The sequence below is a fragment of the Aplysia californica genome, unplaced genomic scaffold (genome assembly GCF_000002075.1).
Source record: "Aplysia californica isolate F4 #8 unplaced genomic scaffold, AplCal3.0 scaffold00363, whole genome shotgun sequence".
Classification (NCBI taxonomy): domain Eukaryota; kingdom Metazoa; phylum Mollusca; class Gastropoda; order Aplysiida; family Aplysiidae; genus Aplysia; species Aplysia californica.
In genome coordinates this window covers 466,112-486,214 of record NW_004797633.1, presented here as the reverse complement: position 1 = coordinate 486,214, position 20,103 = coordinate 466,112, and the positions used below count along the sequence as shown (strand labels likewise).

Below are 20,103 nucleotides of genomic sequence, written 5' to 3'. Positions count from 1 at the left end.
CTTCTTGGACAACACTGAAAATCTCGGAGGTCACGTGTGCAAGTTGCGCACGTTAAAGATCCATTGGTGGTCCAAAATCTATAAGAGTAGGCTTCGGCCGCCACCCGGTAAAATTCAAAATTTCCAACCAACCGGAAATGTTTAGTGTGTCCTCCGAGCTCATATTATGACCTTATGCAGATGCGAGCGCAGTAAAACACTTACAAAATCAGACCAGAACTTCTAACTGCCTTCCATCTTCACCTTTAAATAAGTTATCTGGGTTCACCCAAAGGCCAAATATATACATTTAAAAAAGCAAACAGAAAAGAACAGTTGATGAAAAATAAAAGAATGAGCCACAGGTGCAAAATAAGATCCTAAGCTTCATTTTGGTTTCACAAACAACAAAAGGTCTTCTCAACGATCCTCATACATGTATATTATTATGGTGCTGTGAACTGTACACCACAGACTGACGGCCCACTGAACATTTATAACAGAAGGGACACTGGACAGAGACTTAGGAAATTGGAAAATAGGCAGGAAATCGGCTGGGAATTGGGTAATAAAGGAAAGAAGAAATAAAATTACCACCAGTTCTAATTTAGTTTTGTGGCACTTGCTCCATCTGCTGTTTGAGTAAAGAGAGTTAGTTTAAGTAGAGGTTTTACCGCGCTCGCAACTGCATATGGTCATATGAGCGCCAGAAGATAAAAAGGTGTTACAAAAGAGTAACAAACATAAAAAAGAAAAAGGGGAGATAAGGATGATAGATGTTTGATAGGAAAGAAGAAGCAAACCACTCTAGAGCACCCGGCAACCTCTCACTAAGTAAAGAGAAGCACATTGACCAAACAATGGTCATTTATTTTAAGTGCTGAAAAAAGTACGACAGACAGAAACACAGAAACAAGAGAGAACGTAAAGAAGTATGACCTACCAGTAACACACTCCAACCACCCGCACAGCACTTGCGACACACACAGGTCGTAGGCTACAAGTGCCGAAGAGTGGAGGTGTTTTTTAGTTTTAGTAGAGGTTTTACAGCGCATAAGGTCATTTGAGCACCAGAAGATTGGAGGTGTTACAAGAGAGTAGCAAACATAAAAAAAGAAGAAGGGGAAATAAAGACGATAGATGTCTGATAGGAAAGAAGAAGCAAACCACACCAAAGCACACACCAACCATAGGTGTTACTGGAGAGTAACACAAAGAAAAGAAGGCGAGGTAAGGACAATAGATGTCGGGTAGAAAAGAAGGAACAAAACTTTAAGTGTGCTTACAAAACGAGTTACTTCTCGGATTCAAGCCTTATGGAAATAAATACATCACACTAACAGACCTTGGTGGAGTGTTTACAATTTATAAGTATGAAATAATAAAAGGCATATTACAGTTAAAGAATATGGCATCAATAAAAATTCTACAAATTTGAACCTAGTGTCGATTTTTGGCCAATATCTCCATTTGTGGATTGCGAGAAGTAACTCATTTTGTCAGCACGCCTAACATATCAGTGCACCTGCAAACCAACCAGAAATAACAACAAAGAGTCAAAATTATCAATTCCAGAAGACAAGGCAACGCATTTCTACATTTGTATTCCTCGATTTAATGTGCTCTGTCATTGACATAATACAAATTTATATTGGACAATAACAGAGGGTATTTTGGTACAAACAAAATAGTATGAAACCATTGCATCGATACCACATACAAATCATCATTAATTTGGAGAAAGCTATGACCTCGAAACAGGGGAAACTATTCGTTCAAAGTTATATCCCTCCTCTCAAGCTCACACGCGTGAGCGCTCAAACACACAAACACACGCCCACAGCACCAAGAGACTTCAGTCAGAGAAAAGCTAAAAAGATGAAAAGGCAGCACTCTCAAACACACAGATACAAGGGAGAGAAATAGTGAAATAGAATAGCCCAGAACGGCCGAGGGGGGACACAAGCATATTTGTTGTTGTTGAAAAAGAGTGGCACTGTCTTCACCTCTCATAAAACATTCATGTAGTAAAGCGTTACCTCGTGAGTGGAAGTCTGATATAAATAGAAATCAACTCGCACACATACATGTGATAGCTATTAATAGTTTCATGTGCAGATATGAGAAGGAGCACTTGCAAGAATGTTAAAAAACTGCATGTGAGTTTCTGTGATAATTTTAATAAATGAATGAAGACAGAATTCCAAGCTGATGTCAGCTCTGAGACACTGAAAAAACGTTTGTTCAATCGTGGTAACTAGGGCAGCAAATGTCACATGACTTATCATCACTCTATCCAAAATAATCTCCCTCGCTTCTCTCTTTCTCTCCTTCAACAACTCTCTTTCTCTCTCTCTGTCTGTCTCTCTCTCCCTCTCTCTCTCTCTCCTTCACTCTCGAACTTGCTCACTCACTCAATACATACAGTTGCCAAATTCACATCTCTCGCCTGGCATACAGGCTCACTGTCAATTGTACCATGTTAGGGCATTTAAATTCTAGTCAAAAGAGAACCAAAAAAACCAAAAAAAACACACTAACTCAACAGTGGGAAGGAAAAACATCAAGATAGCAGACAGGAATCAAAGAAAGAGAGAAAAAACAGTGTCTTCCAGAGACCCACCACAAGCCGGGGTTTGGCGACCGGAAACAACAAAAAAAAGTACTCTTCACCTTTCAAAGAAAACTGGTAAAATATATGCCAGAGACTGACTGTCCACTGAACATAGCGGAAGGGAAACTGGTCAGACTTACTAGAAAGAACAAAAACATTTTTTTTTAAAGAAAAGGAGAAAAAAACAACTCAACGGTGATGGAGACAGAATGAAAGTGAAGAGGAATAGTTTAGGGCTGGCTGTTGTAACTTCACTGTGAACATGTGAAGTCGACTATGTTGGGAACTATACACACTCAATGGTAGAAATAGATGTGAGACAAGTTGCCCCGAAGTTTGTCTTCTTATACACTGAGTGAAAAACAAAACAAACATTTTAAACTTCTCCACTACAGCTATTAATCACGCAATGGCTCACCACAATAGCTTACCTAAACTTCTAGTTCACACAAGGTTATTTACGAGTCATTCTACCTTCAAATTTTCACAGCAACTTTTCAAGTAAGTGGTGTAACGTAGCATCCCACCTCATTTTAAACTGCCATTTTTTAGAAAAATTTAGCTGCCAGGGATGAAAGTAAGAGCAAAACTGTCTCTGGGTGAAGAGACAGTCACAAGCAGAAACATTGCATGAAGCAATACAGAAGCAGCACATTGACTCCAGTGACTGGCTTCCAGCTTAACTTTTGAAATCACAATATTTCCATTTCACGATCTTTTTTTTTTTCCCCTCTTTCAACCTCTCCCCACCAAATCCCACTATCATTTTTGTGAACAATCCCAACATCAGAATGGCCCCCCAAGAACTTCACCAAAAAGTAGAGGGTCGCACTCTTGAGAAAAAAGCAAAGTGTGCCCAACTCAGAATTGAACACACTAACCAAGCAGAGAAAGCAGGAGAAACAGAATAGAACCACCACTAAGGATTGCAGAAGAAAGCTTTGCTACTAGGGACACACACTCCATCATAACATCAAGGGATGAAGAGGGGGGGGAGGAATATGTGGAGAGACACAAAATAAAAAGCAGCGAGTGAACATAAGTGAGGCATACAGCACAAGGAGGAGACAAAAGAAGTTTGTACATGAAGTCCAACACCCTCCAGGTGCTGGCTGGGTCGCGGGAGGTTACACATGTTAAAGCGTAGTAGTTTGGTTTCTTGTTGAGTAGATAATGTGGTATACAATTCATTCAAAATGTTTCATGAGACATAATTCGTGTGGTATGAAGACATAGCAGACTAGGCAGACTGGCGGGTCACACAGTCAAAAAAATAACAGCCATCTCACACTTTGGGCTCATAGGGACAGCAGTAATTTGTAAATTCTGGGCACAGCCTTCAGATTTGTGGCAATGCCACACATGACCATTTCGCAACAACCCTCCTCTACAAATGCCTTTTTAGCAATTTTTGTTTGGTGTATTAAATAACACAATGAATGCCCAGGACATAATTGCTTTTTAATTACTTAATTTGACACTCTCTGTTCACCTTCTTTCTTCTAGCTCGAGAAAAATAAAACGGACAAAATTTTACAAATTACTGGTGCATAACATACGATCAGGCTGTGAAATATCTTCTGGAAAAAAGACCAACAAATGCAACTGACACAAAATGCAACAAACTTAAAACTTCATAAAGCAATTTTCAATGGCATAGTTCTATCCTACCTTCTTTCAATCATAAATGCTAAATACCCCTGAAGATATTTTTCTGTCTTATGCATATGTTTGACTGCTGTGAAAGCAACTAGCTGATATGTATTTCTGCATTCACCAGTCCAAAAATGTTTATGTTTAGTTGTTAGCAAGTATTTGACAAAGCAAGAAACAATCATGTTGTACATCTGCAACTGTATACTTAAACAAAACCTGATATGTTTCAGTCATATAAATGTGTGAAGGTGTATTATGAATTCATACATGATAATCATTCAGGAAAATATGTGATGTAATCAAGAGTGAGAACAATGTGGAGGGAAAGAGAGAATCGGGTGGGATCTTCAGCCAGTGTACTGGAGGTGTAGTCATTACTGTTTCGAAAGACAAATCAGTGCAGTAACATGGTTCAGCAGCAAGTCCCTTCTACAATTTGTCCATCCAGAGGGAAATTATTAAAGTAACATGGCCAGTCATTCCTTTCAACAAATTGAAAGTATGTTTATTTTCCCAAACTTTTAATATATTTCTTTTTGTTCACAAACATTATAGACTTTCGAACTGAACATTTTCTTGAATTGAAATATGTAAATTACCATATCACTGAAGTACATAGCTGTATGAACTCTGTGTCAGAAAATATCTGTATCCATTAACAGTCCAGCTATATCCTCAATCCTCCACCCCTTTTTGGGGCTTTCTATTCCTTATGTGTTGAATTTGTGTTTGAATCGTAGTCCCGACTGTAACACAGTAGCAGCAGTGTCTAGCGATGCTCCTCCAGAAAGAGCACAGACACACAATTTTTCATTCCTTTCCTCTATACATTTACAGACTAACAGCAAAAAAATTGCAAAATTGACACAGTTGTTCTTAAAGAGAGTGTTGCTTGACATGCACATCCTGCTATCACACTTACATCACTGGCTGATGCGAGCTATTCAAGCACATAGAGTAATGACTGAATGAGGATGGATCCCCTGAAAGCAGGGGAATGCTCCTAACAGAATAAGAGGGTTGCGCTTATAGTTCATTAGCATAAATACATAATATGTGTATATATACTCATATCATATTCAACGTATACAAAATACTAAACGTAATTAGAAATTAAAAATAATTAAAATTCACAATACAGAAATGTTAGTGGAATTAATGACGTACAACATACAGTGTGCAGTGGTCATGCAATTTTTGCTTGATGTGCCAAGGAGTATATGTATGTGATTTAGGCTTATGGAATCATGTGTTGTCAATACCAGTACAGTCTATGCCCAAAGATAAAAACATTTAACATCTGTGGGTAAAAATTAAATCATCTTACACCCGTTCACCTCACATATGAAAGTCAACTTTTGTAGCCTTTGTTTTGCCTTATCCAAAAATTTCAGTTTCCTAGCTTCACCCCAAGTCAACTACAGACTGGCACAGATACCACAAACACGCAAAACTTGAAATCATTGATAGTTCATACAAGTTGCCATTGCACAACTGATACCTCTCCACTGATACCCAAACTGTGAATGAGTCGGACACACTTGTCAATACCCGACGCGCCTGAGTTATCTGTGCCCGACTGTATTTCCCCTACGCAATTGTTTCCCACCACAGAAGGCAAGTGAACATGGCTGCAAAGCCTCTCCTGTAAATTCCTTGTAAACATAGTATGGATAGATATAGTAAGTTTCCGTGACAAATTCTGGGATTTCCAAAGACACCCAAGTCAATGTATGACCACTGCAGAAATGAAGCTATTTACAAAATTTATGTTTCACCTTTTTCGTGTCAAGAGACTGCTAGGTGCAGACAAATGTGACTGTATTTTTGCGTATATGTATGTGTGAACTTGTTTTGTATGACAGAGAGAGTCTGAATGATTCCTCACACATCGTGCGTGCTCGGAAGTGGTGAAATGCCAACACTGTACACATGAGTTTCATCATTGCACATAAGGAGACCTGTACATTAAAATTGGAAATCATGCACTGATAGTTACAAAATAAAACAAAGACAGCAAATAAAACACTACACTTACACCACACTGCACGACATGCTCAACATGTTCAATATCAAAACAAGATAATCTAATCAAACCATTCATTTGTATTTTAAAATTTTAAAAGGAAAAAGACTTTCCTAGTTTACCAATACCCTATGAGATTACAGCTGAAACATGGAGACAATATTTCAATGCTGTTTACCAGTACTATTCTTTCTTTTATAAAACCTTTCATACTTTCAAAATTTTTCTCTATAAAAGGCAAACATAGCTGGCTTGTAACGGTCAAAAAGAGACTGTGATGTGGCAATAGAAATTTTCAAAGCCAAGCGTTGCCTCTGGCTATCACCAGGCAGAGAATCTGCAGGGAGCCAATTTACACAACAGATCATTTTAATTCATACAGCAGTAAAACCCTGTTGAGAGTACAGACACACTGTTCAACCAGCCAGTCTCCCAGAAATGCTGCATAGACATTTTCGGATACAGGATATCATGACAAATTGATTTTGTATTTTAGTAAACCTCACATGTGAAGTATGGCTACCAAATTTCGTACTTATAAAACACTTCATGGAAGATTTTCCTAGTCATTTTCACAGCCAGCTATTTCAATCATCACCCAAGCTTTTCAATCCACATATTCCAATCTAAGACACATATTCACAGAGTAGCAAATAGATACTGTTGACAACAGGTTATTGGACCTGAGCTCAAAGAACAAAGAATATGACAGGGCAAGCACGACTGGACTAACACAAACTTGGCCACTCAAAGCAATTTCTACAAAAACTCCAAAACCACTTGGCCCTAATTACACAAGAAATATACACACATTGCTTCAACTAATTTTTTTATTTTTTTCCCTATCTCTTTACAAGGATTACAATATGATACACTGCGATAGCTGAAATGCTTACTGACTTAAATATAAAAATGACCTTTGTACAATTATCGACAGGGAGTAAAATATGAAGCAAAGCTTGCCACCAAAAGCTGACAGTGGTCAAATATTTACAGTCGTTGAATACATCACTACAAATCCAGCAAATATTTACAGAGAAGAGAATTTCCGCATGTACTGAGAAGTTAAGCAGGACAATGTGTGGCTTTCCTTTGTTTGAACAGCATGTGAACCACATTATATGTATATACAAATGCAGTAAGGTAAGCTTACATCACCATTCCCTAAAATAAGACATCAAGCTGCAGGGAAGTAATCAGGCATAGCAACATTGACAAAATAATCATCAGACCTGGCTATTAAAATAGGAGAACTTAGCAAGTGGTGTAATGTGTGGGTAAGGATACGCTGAAGAGGTAGCTCCTTACAAAAGGCAACTCACTGTTGTTGTTCTGGGCAGTTGGAAGTCTAGTGCACCCAAAAAAACATAACTTTTTCTGAGGTCCATATTATTATTATTGCCACTTTGAAGGGCTGACGGAGCATGAAACTCATAGAAGTGTTCAACACAGGCAAGACCCAAAGTCTATCAAATTAGTGCCTAGATGTCCCCCATCATCAAAGTAATTTTACCTTTCCAGAGAATATTGTGAAATTTAATATGGGAAGGGTAGTTCCATCCATAGAAATGCATTACAAAAATGGCTTACCAGCCTTGCCACTCAACAACACTCAACCCTTACTCAACAGTACTTGCAGCAATTACAACTGAATGCTAATTTTTTTCTCCTATTTTTAGTACGAAAATGTAACTCAAAAGCTACAGCCGAGACAAAGAAAAGTGTTCCCAGACAACTCAAGCCAGCGACGCAAAGGCCCTATAAACAGTAACAGCAGTGTGCAGCTATCTGAAGGGAAACATTTTATTGTCAGGAACAAGAGGAAGGTACCGTTCGATATTTAAAAGCAGATTCTTGGCCATACCAGCTTGCTCAAAAAGCATCAACACGTACGGGATGCAGTGGAGACGAGAAAATGAATGCCCAAATCATCAACCTTGTCACTCTTGATCCGAAACAGCACAACAAATTCTCTACTTTGGCAGGTGAAAGCACAAACAGGTCATGTTTGGAAGCTCAGAAGAATGTATAAATAAAAGTGCCCATGGCTGAATCTCCTATGGGTAGTCCTTTTTATACAACAGGCTTGACGAGCCAACCTTTTCCAGCCTGGAATGACAATCGATTTGCACATTGTAAAAAGGTAAGAGACTCGATGTGGTCATAGAAAAAGGAACATGTGAACAAGAAGTACACGATTTTTGCTATACCCTTTAAGAATTACTTCATATAATAATAATAAAAGCCAGTGTGATATATCTACCATCAACAAGACATTGGTAGAGAGCAAGCAACCTCATCAGGTCGGTAGATAATTAGGATTACTGTGAGAACATTATACGGGATTTTGATTGTATTTGTTAAATGCTTAAACGTTTACAAACAATGCTACACTTCCAAAAGTTCAAAACTCTTTCGATGGGTAACTATACTTGTTCTACGTTCATGGTGCTAGTGTGAAGTTTGTACAACCTGCATTAACCTTTGCATTCAGAAGCAAACTGGGGAGAGGGGCCAAGTATTTAAATAAAACATGACGTCTACATTGTGAAAGCGTTTTAACAGACATCTGTCACAGACAAGGCGTCAACATGACATATGTTACATAAACCAATATCTTTAAGGCGAATGCACGTGGAGGTAAAGTGGTCTGCGGACAATTGTCCCCTTGCACTCCTCTCTCACATTTCCTAGCACACTTCAGGGGAGGGGGGGCCAAACCTACAGAAACGCATGCTTCACATCCTCTAGCAGGAAGGCCCACATGTTCTAAGAAGCATAAGAAGAAGCAGTGGTAGAGGCCAGGGAAGGGGACGGGGGGGAATAGGGTGGTGATCATCAAAGTTGTGTGTTCTGTTCTGAGGTGTCCGAGGCGTCCGTGGTGTTGGCGGGGGAGTGGCTGTCCTCTCCCAGGCTGTGTCTGTTGGAGCCCGGCGGGGACATGCTGTTGCTGGCGTTGGAAGCCACAGAGTGACGCCACTGACTGCTCGGCTCTACACTGTCCTGGAAGACACACAGACAGAAAACGTATTATCATGGGGAGCACCAGCAAAAGAATAGAACACATTACAAAGGGAATCTCAGTGGTACATTTTCAGACCAAAACATAACAAAAAACAGCGTTATAAGCTAAGCTGTCAGCCATTGCTCTGGCATTGAAAACTCAAAGAATAAGTCTCCATGCACCTTAGTATAAAAAAACAACAAGTACTACTAGTCAGCAGTTATAAAAAGACTTAAAACTGAAAAGTCAAATACACATACAAAAACCAGTTGCACTTTACTCTAAACCTTACAGTCGTAACATTATCTCAAACCTAAAGGCATAGCAATAAGATCCATTAAGAACATGCTTTCAGTAACAAACTGTTTTATACCTTTCAACTATGTTATTATCTTCCCACAGTCTTGAAATGTACCTAGAACCATTTCTTTTACACACTTCAATTCATCCAAGACTATGTCAGTGAAATCCCAAACAAAGAAATAAATCCACCACAATGAATGATACAGAAGTATATGTAGCATGCTTAGGATACACAATGTACCACTTCTGTACTATACTTGTGAAGAAATGCTACTGCAGTATTATCATTCAAAGTAAACATTTCCATTATCCACAAATGATATGTATTGAAGATTTCTCCCAACCAATATTCGTGATACTCAACATTCGTATACTTTGCAACAAAATCTGTTAAAGCTATAAGGGTATGTTCACAACGAAAGAAGCTTCGTGTAACAAATTGGGAAAGCATGCAGTGAATACACAATAACACATACATCCCACTTATTTGGACGTTGAAGTCGGTTATGTTCATGCTGATCCCATTAACATTTACTTTACGTCAAATAGCATTCAAAACTTTCATACTTCAGCTCTCTCTTCCCAGACCACAACTGCACATACATACCCATTTATATACACATGCATACACGCACGCACGCACGCATGCACACAGACCCCAAAACATCCACACTCACAGACACACATGCCAAGTAATTAATGCATGATGCTTCCTTTATATCAAACAAAACCAAAAAAATTCAAACCAAGTTCCCCCCCCCCCCCCCCCCCCAATATTTGCATTAATTCATTCAACGAACATTCCAACTTACACTTTTATCTTTATCCAAACCATTTCCCTCTAATGTTTATATTTTAAAAGTTACCCCCTGAACCAATTTTTAAAAAACAAAAAACACCAACAAAATTGAAATTAGCAATATTCATGGAAAAGTAATGAATAATCTGATAAAACAGAAACAGGCTGTTCAGGAGGGTTGTTGGGTTGTGAAATACACAAATATATGGATACACTTACAGAGCAATGAACACTCAGGAGTATGGAAGAAACAACAGAACGGTGAAACTGAATACGTGCAGGGTTGCTTCAACACAATTTGCACACTGATATTGTGATCTGCACAGGACATATATCATTCACAATGTGACCATCTTAAAATCAATCTGTCCTGCCTAATGCTTAAATTAATAACGTTTTCATTCTGATATAATGATGTGCAAATTGTCACGAGGCAAATGTTAAAACACAACAAAGGAAAAAATTCTTCCTGCTCATTTACCTCACTGTTCAGGTAAGAAGGATAATCTATTTTGAGGTTTTCTAAGGACTGAAAGAAAAGGGTAGGGATGTTTTCATAACTTCAGAGATAAGACCAACAGAAATGTTCACAACAGAAATCCACATGGTTATCTAAACATAGCAGAAACGTAATTAAATTCATATTATTTGCCTAAACATGCATGCACGTTTTAAAATGAACATTCAAAGTCTCCACCTGCAGTCTGTACCAACCCCCCCCCCCCATAGATCCGAAACATGTACTCAGCATAAATTGAACGGAAATGAGAGTTCTGCAGTACACCTATGCCACAGTCCGGCCCAGTACACTACCCACTGATATTAAGAGGCACACAATAAGCGTGCATCCATTAAAAGTACAGAATGGTGTATCATGAGCACAAGAAAGTGCAACCTACATGAACAGGGTAGCAATTGACATCCATTTTAAAAATTCTTTTGCATTCTATGCAAACTACAAGTAATATAATATATATAGATGGTGATAACTACTGAAGCTATATATAAATATTTAATGACGCAGAAAAAAGACTAAATTTTAAACAGCATGCTGCGCAGGTGAAACTTGAACCTCATCATTCTTTCAGAAATATGGCTAGATCTGATCAATACATTCAGCACTGCCATTGACCACTGTGAGTTAGTGCAGCATTAATTCAAAGCAGCATTAACATCATCTTTCTTAAGGTGGTCTTTGCAAAATAACCTCTGACTTGCTGTAGGCCTAAAAATTAGATAAAACAATGAAAAGAAGATTTTTCTTAAAAATAGAAGAAAAAAAAACAATGAAAAATTTAATCAGCAGCCGAGAAGCACGAGTTGACACCTCAAGCAAATTATACAAATATTACACTGCCATACTCCATTCTGAATCGCTACACCTTTCGCTTCACTCTATTCTTTCCATACTAACATTCAGGACTCTCTTACAACAAAACCAGATGCATGATGTCCAGCAAGACCCACTGCTGGATAATTGTGTGAAAGAGACTGACAAAATTGGATCCCCTCAAACAAATACATCTTAAGAGAACTATTCAGTAGTAGTAACAAAAACCTAACTTCAGTACTGCTGCCAACCTGACATTACTCACCAAATCCAAGTAATTTATACCAAAAAAATTTGCAAGGGTGGAAGTAATTTCAACACGCCTTGTTCCTTTTTTCATGCCACAAATTATTTACTCTATTCAAACACTCTCGTACAACACCTGTTTCACATTACTCTAAAGATTTTACTAAGACTTGTATCTCCTCATCCAGACCTTTCCAACGACTGGCTCAGCTGCTCCTACATGATGAAGTAAGCAATTCAGCAACAACAAAAATGTGTTTACACAGAAATAAAGAGCAACGCCATTTAGACAGCAGTATTTTGCTGAAATTGTAAGAATCTTTCTGAATATATGAGGATCAAAAATTGCTTCTGAACTATATTACATTTCAAAATTCTGGATAAAGCTGCTAGCTACTCCTTTTTTGGGTCAGTAAAATGAAATGTCCCCATAAAAAGTTTGCAATTCATTGTTCACATAACAAGGTGAGCAGCCTTGCATTTCCTTAACTTTTCCCTGAGCTTTAACAGCATACGGCAGAAAAAACATCAGAAGAACATATATTAGGACAACATGAAGTGGTACTGATTGAGGCCTTTACAGATACTACTGGAGAGTGTAGTGCCCCTTATATGAGTTCATGATTAACTCCAACAACAGTTATTACAGCATGCCAAACACGGAGAACAAGGGGGCTGAATATGGTCTCAGTGTTTCAATACAGGGTGATTCATTCTCCCGTTCCAGTTTTACGTTCAAGTTCAAAACAATCGATTGTTATGATAAAACGACAACTTGTGTATTTCCAAAGATCAGGTATTGACAAAAATAAACACCTGAATTACACGGGCCAGTAGAATACCCCACCTGCTTTCCCATAACATCACCATGTATTTGTTATTTGTACATCTAAGGAGGACAATAAAACCACCTATGAACTGTATACCACACAAGTCAGTGAAAGGTACAGTTAACATAATGAGTAAATAATTCTTATGCTTGCTTTATACTCAGTCCTTCTTTGAAAAGGATTCAAACTATTCTTTCCCTCCTTCTTTTTCCCACTTCATTTATTTTTCAATCCTCCCTAAGTGTGGAAGACATCTAGCAACCAAAGAGGAGGCGGTTTAAAGCACAGGAAAAAAAATAAAGGCATGGAAAATTAAAGACATATTTACTCTTCTGCACACTCTTCAGCTGAAAGGCATGCTATTTAAGCACTTCCTATAGCTGAGATTTTTTATTCACAAGGTACTCTGCAACAAAACAACCAAGGAAAACATAACGTCACAACTTCCCATTCCAACATAAAAATAAAAAAATTAAAACAGAAACAAAATGACCAGGTTGACGAAAAGCAAAAAAAAGTTTTAACAATAAGCATGACCCGTGAAGAAGAGCATATCATTAACGTGTACAGTGTCACCAGCAATTTGATAGAAAGTGCAACAAAAAAAAAACTATGAAAAATAAAAACAAATTCCATTCTACTCTACTCCACTGAGAATCCCTATGCTTTCCACAGCAGGAACAAAAACTTCCGTACAAAAGGCCAATTGACACTGAAGTTTCAAACCAAATTTAAATGCATTATCCAAAAATTTTTAAGTTAAAAAAACAAAAAACACTGTCATGCTGCTGACTTGATGCAGCCACTCCCACTGACATGCAAGAAATGCATTTGGTGCAAGACGACTGTCTGCATACTGAAAACCCAAAAATGACAACAATGAAGGAGTAGCAAAGCCTCTGTGGGTAAGGAAATGAAGGCTGCTCTATACTGAAAACACATTAAAATTGGGGGGAGCAAATAAAATCCTTCCTTCTAGTACATTTTACAATTACTTACAGCTCGTGCAATGGACAAGATTGAAGTCCATCACATACTGAATAAATCGGTCAATGTTCCTTTAGCAAACAAACTTTCCAGTTTTCAGAGTTCACCGCTAGCAGGGACAGATTATGTGAATATGAGATTCTACAACACTTATTTGAATTCGGACTTTCTGATGGCAGTCTGTTATTCAATTTACACCAAAAAGAGTCAAAGGAGCCTGAAAACTTTCGGTTATATAGAAACTTTCTACGCTCTTCATTCCTTCCCTTTCAAAACTCGCATTGCAGATACGGACGAGCTACGGGGGAGGGGAACCAAACAGTGCAATCTACAAAACCAAACGGAAGGCACGGAGGACACAAAGAAATACCAAGACAAATGAAAAGGTCTTTACTAGTGACTCTTTGACAAAATGTCCTTAACAATGCTCAGCCTTTGTTAGCTCTCAGATTTGTCGAAAGCTGGCAATGACCAAGAACTGCACGCGCCATTGAAAGCACTGTCTGACGAATTCATGATCTGTTGAAATATACATGTCATTTGAAAAGGGCCCTTCTTGACGATGACAAGCAGTAAGTAGCCATTTTTCTACAGACTTTTCTTTTTACAGCTGTTTTTCTGATCAATTTAATTTGGGGGGAGGGTGTTAATCACTTGCCTGCACCAGAACAGAAATGTGTGTGTATATATATATATATCACTAAACTCTATTGACACATTTGACCAAAACTATAATAAATAATTTAAAAACTTCAAATAATAATATACCGACCAACCAATTCTTTTTTTTTAAAAAAACATTTGGTCGTGCCAGAATAGGGATTTCACTACTACGACCAAATCCCATATTACGATAACAACCACATCATTCCAGTAAACAGCCGCATACAAAAGGGCTGCTGGAATGTTTACAAGGAAGGCTAATAATAAGAATAGACTACATAGTATGTGAGTTAATATAGACACTCCAAGGCACCACTACATGTGTGCAGCTCCCATAAGATAAAGAAATAGAGCAAGAAAACAGAAAGTTGAACAGTGGCTCACTTTGGAGCAGTGTGGAAAAAGTTCAGAAAGAAACAAAACATTCAAAATGCCAAGATTAAAATTATTTCATTAAGTCAAAGGAGGGTGGGTGGGAAAAACGAAGCCATTAATCCTCACTAAAATAACCTTTAGATATCTAATTCAAAACTAGTGGATGCTTTACGTTATCAATATTACAACAACAAAAAACGTTGAGGGGAATTTATATCTTCAACTTTCATTGGCATGTTAAATGTTAAAACAGTGAAGTGACAAAAGTGGCTCTGAAAAGAAAAAAAAACATTTTTTTTAACGAGTGACAATCTCTGTTGATAAAGATTTCACTCCTTACCTCAAATATCTGTGAGGAGAGTTCCTTCTCAAAACTGCTCTGCTCTGTAGGCTGATGTGTCGGAGAAGAAACGTCACCTCCCCTTCCAGGTGCATTGGAAGGAAGAGATCTACCTCTCCCTCTTCCAGGCCGAGCCATTTCCTGGCGGCTGCCTGCACTGCCTATAAAAACAGGAAAATCGTCAAATAAAAATTTGGCAGAGAGAATTACTCAGGTCCTAACATAATCATTGAAATCTGGTTTTAAAGTTTTAGTAAGGTTTTACAGCGCTCTCAACTGCATAAGGTCATATGAGCGCCAAGGGGTGGATGTCAACAGAGAAGTCCCAGCGGGGAATCGGGTTTACTCTGCTCACCTCTCAAACCTCAACAGCACAAAATCTGCTTCGGCTATCAAGGCACCCCGATAATAGCAGTTCACAAGAGAGTAACAAACATACAAAAAAGGTAGAGGAAAAATGACGATAGAAAGGATGAGGGAAGAAAAAGCAGCAGTTCCTTCCCCCTGTGTTGTTCCGGCACAGTGTGAGCATGACATTGATAAATCAGCCCATTTACAATTCTACTGGTACATAAGAACATGTTAATAACCCCCCCTTTGGAAATGGCCTAAAGACAAAATCTGTTTTTCAGATCTATTTGAGCATGATCCCGGCTAAATAAGCTGCCAATACATAATCCCCCTTTAAGTGACCGGATGAACATCAGAATGATAAATCAAAACATCTTCCAAACATACACACAGGAGATGTCATCTACTGATCAAAGTTTGACTATGGAAACATACAAAAATATAGGGGCAACGATGTTAGGATTTATCTCAGATACAATACTGAACAATGCAAAAGAACTAAGAGTTATGACAAACACTGAATACTTCAATCAAGGGTAAGAAAAGTAACCAGTGAAAAACACTGCACTGCTTGAGACCATCAATAACCATGTAAAGTGCAAAATGATGAAACATTTTGGAGAAAATACAAATGTTGCACAGTAGAGAACTTCACACATTACTTTCAGAATTAAAGCTGCAAAAGAGACAATATTCAAAAACATTTTTGTTCACCCTCACATCAAATGTGACCTTTTATGGGTAAGTGTTTGTTTACAGCCTCGCACCTGCATACGATCATAAGAGCGTGCAGGATACATTAAACATTTTCAGTTGGAAGGAAATTTTGAATTTTGCGCGGGCGCCAACCGCAGCCTACTCTTATCGAGTTTGGACCACCAGGGATCTTAAACGTGCACCACTTGCACACGAGACTTCGAGACTTTTTGCCCTTGTCCGAGGAGGCTAGGTGTAGATCTTTCCTACCAGAAAATCAGGGGTGTGGCTGAAAGACAGCAGTAATAAAGAACCAAGGAGGAGCAGTTGAAAGGCTGCAGAAAGAGAAAGAAGCCCAGAGGAGGGGGCAAAGGAGGTGGGGAGGGGAGACGAAAGCAGACGACAGAACATTGTTAGAGAGCAGGAAAGGAGATGAAAGGAGATAATTTCATAGAAGGAAATTTTCCGTCGTTATCCGGATTCGAACCCAGGACCTATTGACTGAGGCGAACACCTTAACCTGTAGGCCACAAGAGCCCCCAATGTGACTTTGAGCCAACCATCAAATATAAAGCAAACAGAAATTGTTTTGTTTTAGTAGAGGTTTTACGGCGCCCGCAACTGCATAAGGTCATAAGCGCGCCAGAAGATTATAGGTGTCACAAGAGAGTCACAAACATAAAAAAGAAGGAAGGGAGATGAGGACGATAGATGTTTGATAGGAAAGAAGAAGCAAACCACACCAGAGCACCCGCCAACCATCCACGCAAACAGAAAACCTGGAAGTTATTTCAGTGAACAGAAGTTGTTCCAAGCATCAACAGAGTGAGGACAACTTGTAAAGAGCATACCATTGTAATGGGAGCTGGATGGTCTCGTGCCTCTCATCTGGGCCTCGTGAATGGACTTGAGAGGTCGCTGAAACATGCTCTTCACCCTCTGCATCTCCTCACTGCCAGCAGCTGCTCCAGTCTGTCAATACAAGAACGAACTCTTGAGTTTCTTCATTCGTTTTTTATTTTAGTAAGCGTTTTAGGGTACTTGCAACACAATTAGTTCATATAGGTGTCAAAGACTAGAGGTGTTACAAGAGAGTTATAAACACACAAAAAAAGGAGAAGGAAAGATGAGTAGGATACATGTTTGAAAGGAATAAGGGAGCAAACCACACCATAGCATCCGCCAACCACCCACTCAGTTCCTGTATACATAAATGGCACATGACTGTACTGATGAGAAGAGGGAGCTCATGTGTTCAAGTGCACAGAGTAAGTAAAATGACATCCACATTTCTCCACATACATATCAGGACAAAGGGAACACTGAAAAAAGCACAAGAGGCACACGTAATCCAACTGCCCACAAACCTAAACCTCTTTCTATATGCACCATAAAATTTAGCATTAAATTCAAATCCTATTAACCCACATTGAAGTACTGGGAATGTAACGAAAAATAAGCATATCATTTTCACACTGTTGATGAGTTGCAACCACAGCGAGCAAGCATAGCAAGAGCCCCATTTTGCCAGGAACAGATCAGGATGACAATATCAATACCAATACTGAGAAGCAGGAGCAGATCTCACTACGATTACATCATATCTTACATTGCTGATCCTTGAAATCGTACAACAGCTCAGGAAGAAAAAATAAAATCTATTCAATGACCTTTGCTCATAAGATGCTTAGACACAATACCATACAAATAACATGCCTCAACTCTTTATCATTTATCTCCGTCAGGGATAAACCCACTATGCCGGGCCCCTTTTTGGTACTAAATCTAAAAATGATAAAAACGTCACAAAATGGGTCATTAAATCAAAACAAGTCAAACTATTTTTATAGTTCTTCATCTAATGAATGAACTTCCGATAAAAGAGACCTGTTTTTGGCAATTGACGAAAAGTAATCTGATGTCGCAAGTTGTTGTACAGGAATGTGCCCGAGCCGCTGTCGGCCGCTCACTGGAACAGCGATTCTGACCGTGAGCGAGACAGACTGAATTTTAATTGGTGTGTTCACAACGTAATGGTGTGTAACAACAAAGGCGGTTTGGGGGTGGGGGGGAGACCTCGGTCGGAGATGGAAAGCTATAAATTTTCAACAGGTAAAGGGGAGGGGCAACTGGATAAGCGTAGATCTTGAGACTCATGATAGGATAATAAGTGAAAACGGCATGCCTCATGCCACTATGCACTGTGATAGGTCATCAAAGTTAACCATTCTTTGCTTGCCATGTGTCATAAACCCACCCAGGGGTCACGTCAGTTCATTTTAGAGTGGAGGGAGACCATTTCTCCGATTGTGAGCTTTAACATCGGTTACTGTAGATTCTTCTCTGGGTTCGTCGGTTAAGATCCCGGTTCGCCTAAGATCCTGCATTTCCTTGCTCCCAAGCACCGTGATCTTAGGCGGAGACTACTGTACTAGTAAAAGGTCTTAAATAGGAGAGGGGTGGCGGGCGGGACGCATACCATCAGAGTTCTAACAAAACAAAAAAAAAACATAGACTTACTTTGGGAAGATCTATAAGCACTTGGTGACCCTGGTCAGGGCCTATGTGAGCGATGTGGCTAAAGTTTGAAGGTGGTGATATCACTCTCGAGCGCCGATCACTTCTGGAATAGGGAAAGAAACAATTTGAATTAAACCTGCCACAGGTTCCCAAATCTTAAAATACCAAATTTTTCTGCAACTCAAACAATTCGAATTAAGACCTAAGAGTAAGAGAGCTTCATGGAATTATAGCCCAAATTTAAAAACAAAAATTTCAAAATGCCCTGTGCTGTTAGGACAAAAAACTGTCGAACCAATATAGCCAACACATATAAAATAAAATTAATAGTGAAGAAATACAGAAAAAGCAATGTTTACTTTTTAATCACTATGTATCTCTTGCTCTTCATGAAAAGTAATCAATTAAGCTGAAAAAATAATCTGTGAGAAAAAATTCAACAAGCAATAAAACAAAAGAAATCTGTTCATGCAATCATGAATAAAATCGGAAACTTAAAACAAAAAACAATGGCAAAAATCAAAGACTGTTCCAGACACACAACACATACAATATAATTTGTATTTGAAGTACTGGAAAACAACATCTAGTGTGAAAAGTAGATATTGCTCACTAGTCTATGGTAACAGAGCAAAAATGAACATGGATTTAAACAGAAAATTTGTTAAACAATGCTCTGGAGAATGATGGTAAAAATTGCCATAAAAATTAAGAAGCATACACGTTCCAACTTTACTACAAACGCATATTAATAATCAGTTGTTCCAGCTAAGCACACTAATACTACATATAAAAATGGGGGAAATTGTGACAGAAAACAAATCTGTTACAACATATATCTGCTGACATGCACAGGGGAACACATCAAAGGTAAACATATCTAAAATTCAAAACACAGATTCCCCATACTGAGATCTCAGGGTAGAATTTTCGCTTCATCTCCTTAAAACCTATTACATATTAAACTGAATTCATAGAAATGACAATCTAACAAATTTTCCTGCAGCAACGATTGAATGAAGACGATGTGATCATAATTCTGTTTGGCTCTTCCGTTTACCCTGGCAAAAATGTATTGCCAACTCAAAACCTAAATTTAGTGATGAGAGAATGCAATGCCATAGCAGGTAAAAGGGTCAGTAGTGCTTGAAAATTAACTGGCATGTGGTGAAAACTATGCCATTGAAGGTTGAGTGCTATTTCATTAAAAATAACAAGACAACAAAGTGAAAAGAACAATATTACGATAGGGAAAAGGGACTGCATTGAATATGGGAAACTGGTCACACGAAGTTGAATTCACACAGTGGGTGGGTAAAAATATAACAAGGTGACATCATCCTACCTAAATTAATCTTGTCACGACCAAGAATAAGAAAAAGTA

At 38.5% G+C, this 20,103-nt stretch overlaps 1 protein-coding gene across 11 annotated transcripts in view; it reads right to left on the bottom strand.

Moving 5' to 3' along the window:
* Positions 1-1,574: 1,574 nt before the first annotated feature.
* Positions 1,575-20,103, bottom strand: part of LOC101856973 (serine/threonine-protein kinase MRCK alpha) — a 72,409-nt gene continuing 53,880 nt past the window's right edge. For 4 of the 11 annotated variants that reach the window (XM_035971028.1, XM_005103217.3, XM_005103213.3 and 1 more), the window contains 5 exons: positions 18,720-18,822; positions 17,051-17,171; positions 15,153-15,313; positions 10,863-10,910; positions 1,575-9,278 (listed from right to left, as the gene is read on the bottom strand). In XM_035971028.1, coding sequence (XP_035826921.1) covers positions 9,114-9,278; positions 10,863-10,910; positions 15,153-15,313; positions 17,051-17,171; positions 18,720-18,822 — 598 coding nt within the window. In that variant the 3' untranslated portion in view covers positions 1,575-9,113. Of the gene's footprint in view, positions 9,279-10,862; positions 10,911-10,943; positions 13,194-14,168; positions 14,294-15,152; positions 15,314-17,050; positions 17,172-18,719; positions 18,823-20,103 lie in introns of those variants that run through there. The other 7 variants (XM_035971029.1, XM_035971031.1, XM_035971032.1 and 4 more) reach the window with 5 other exon arrangements.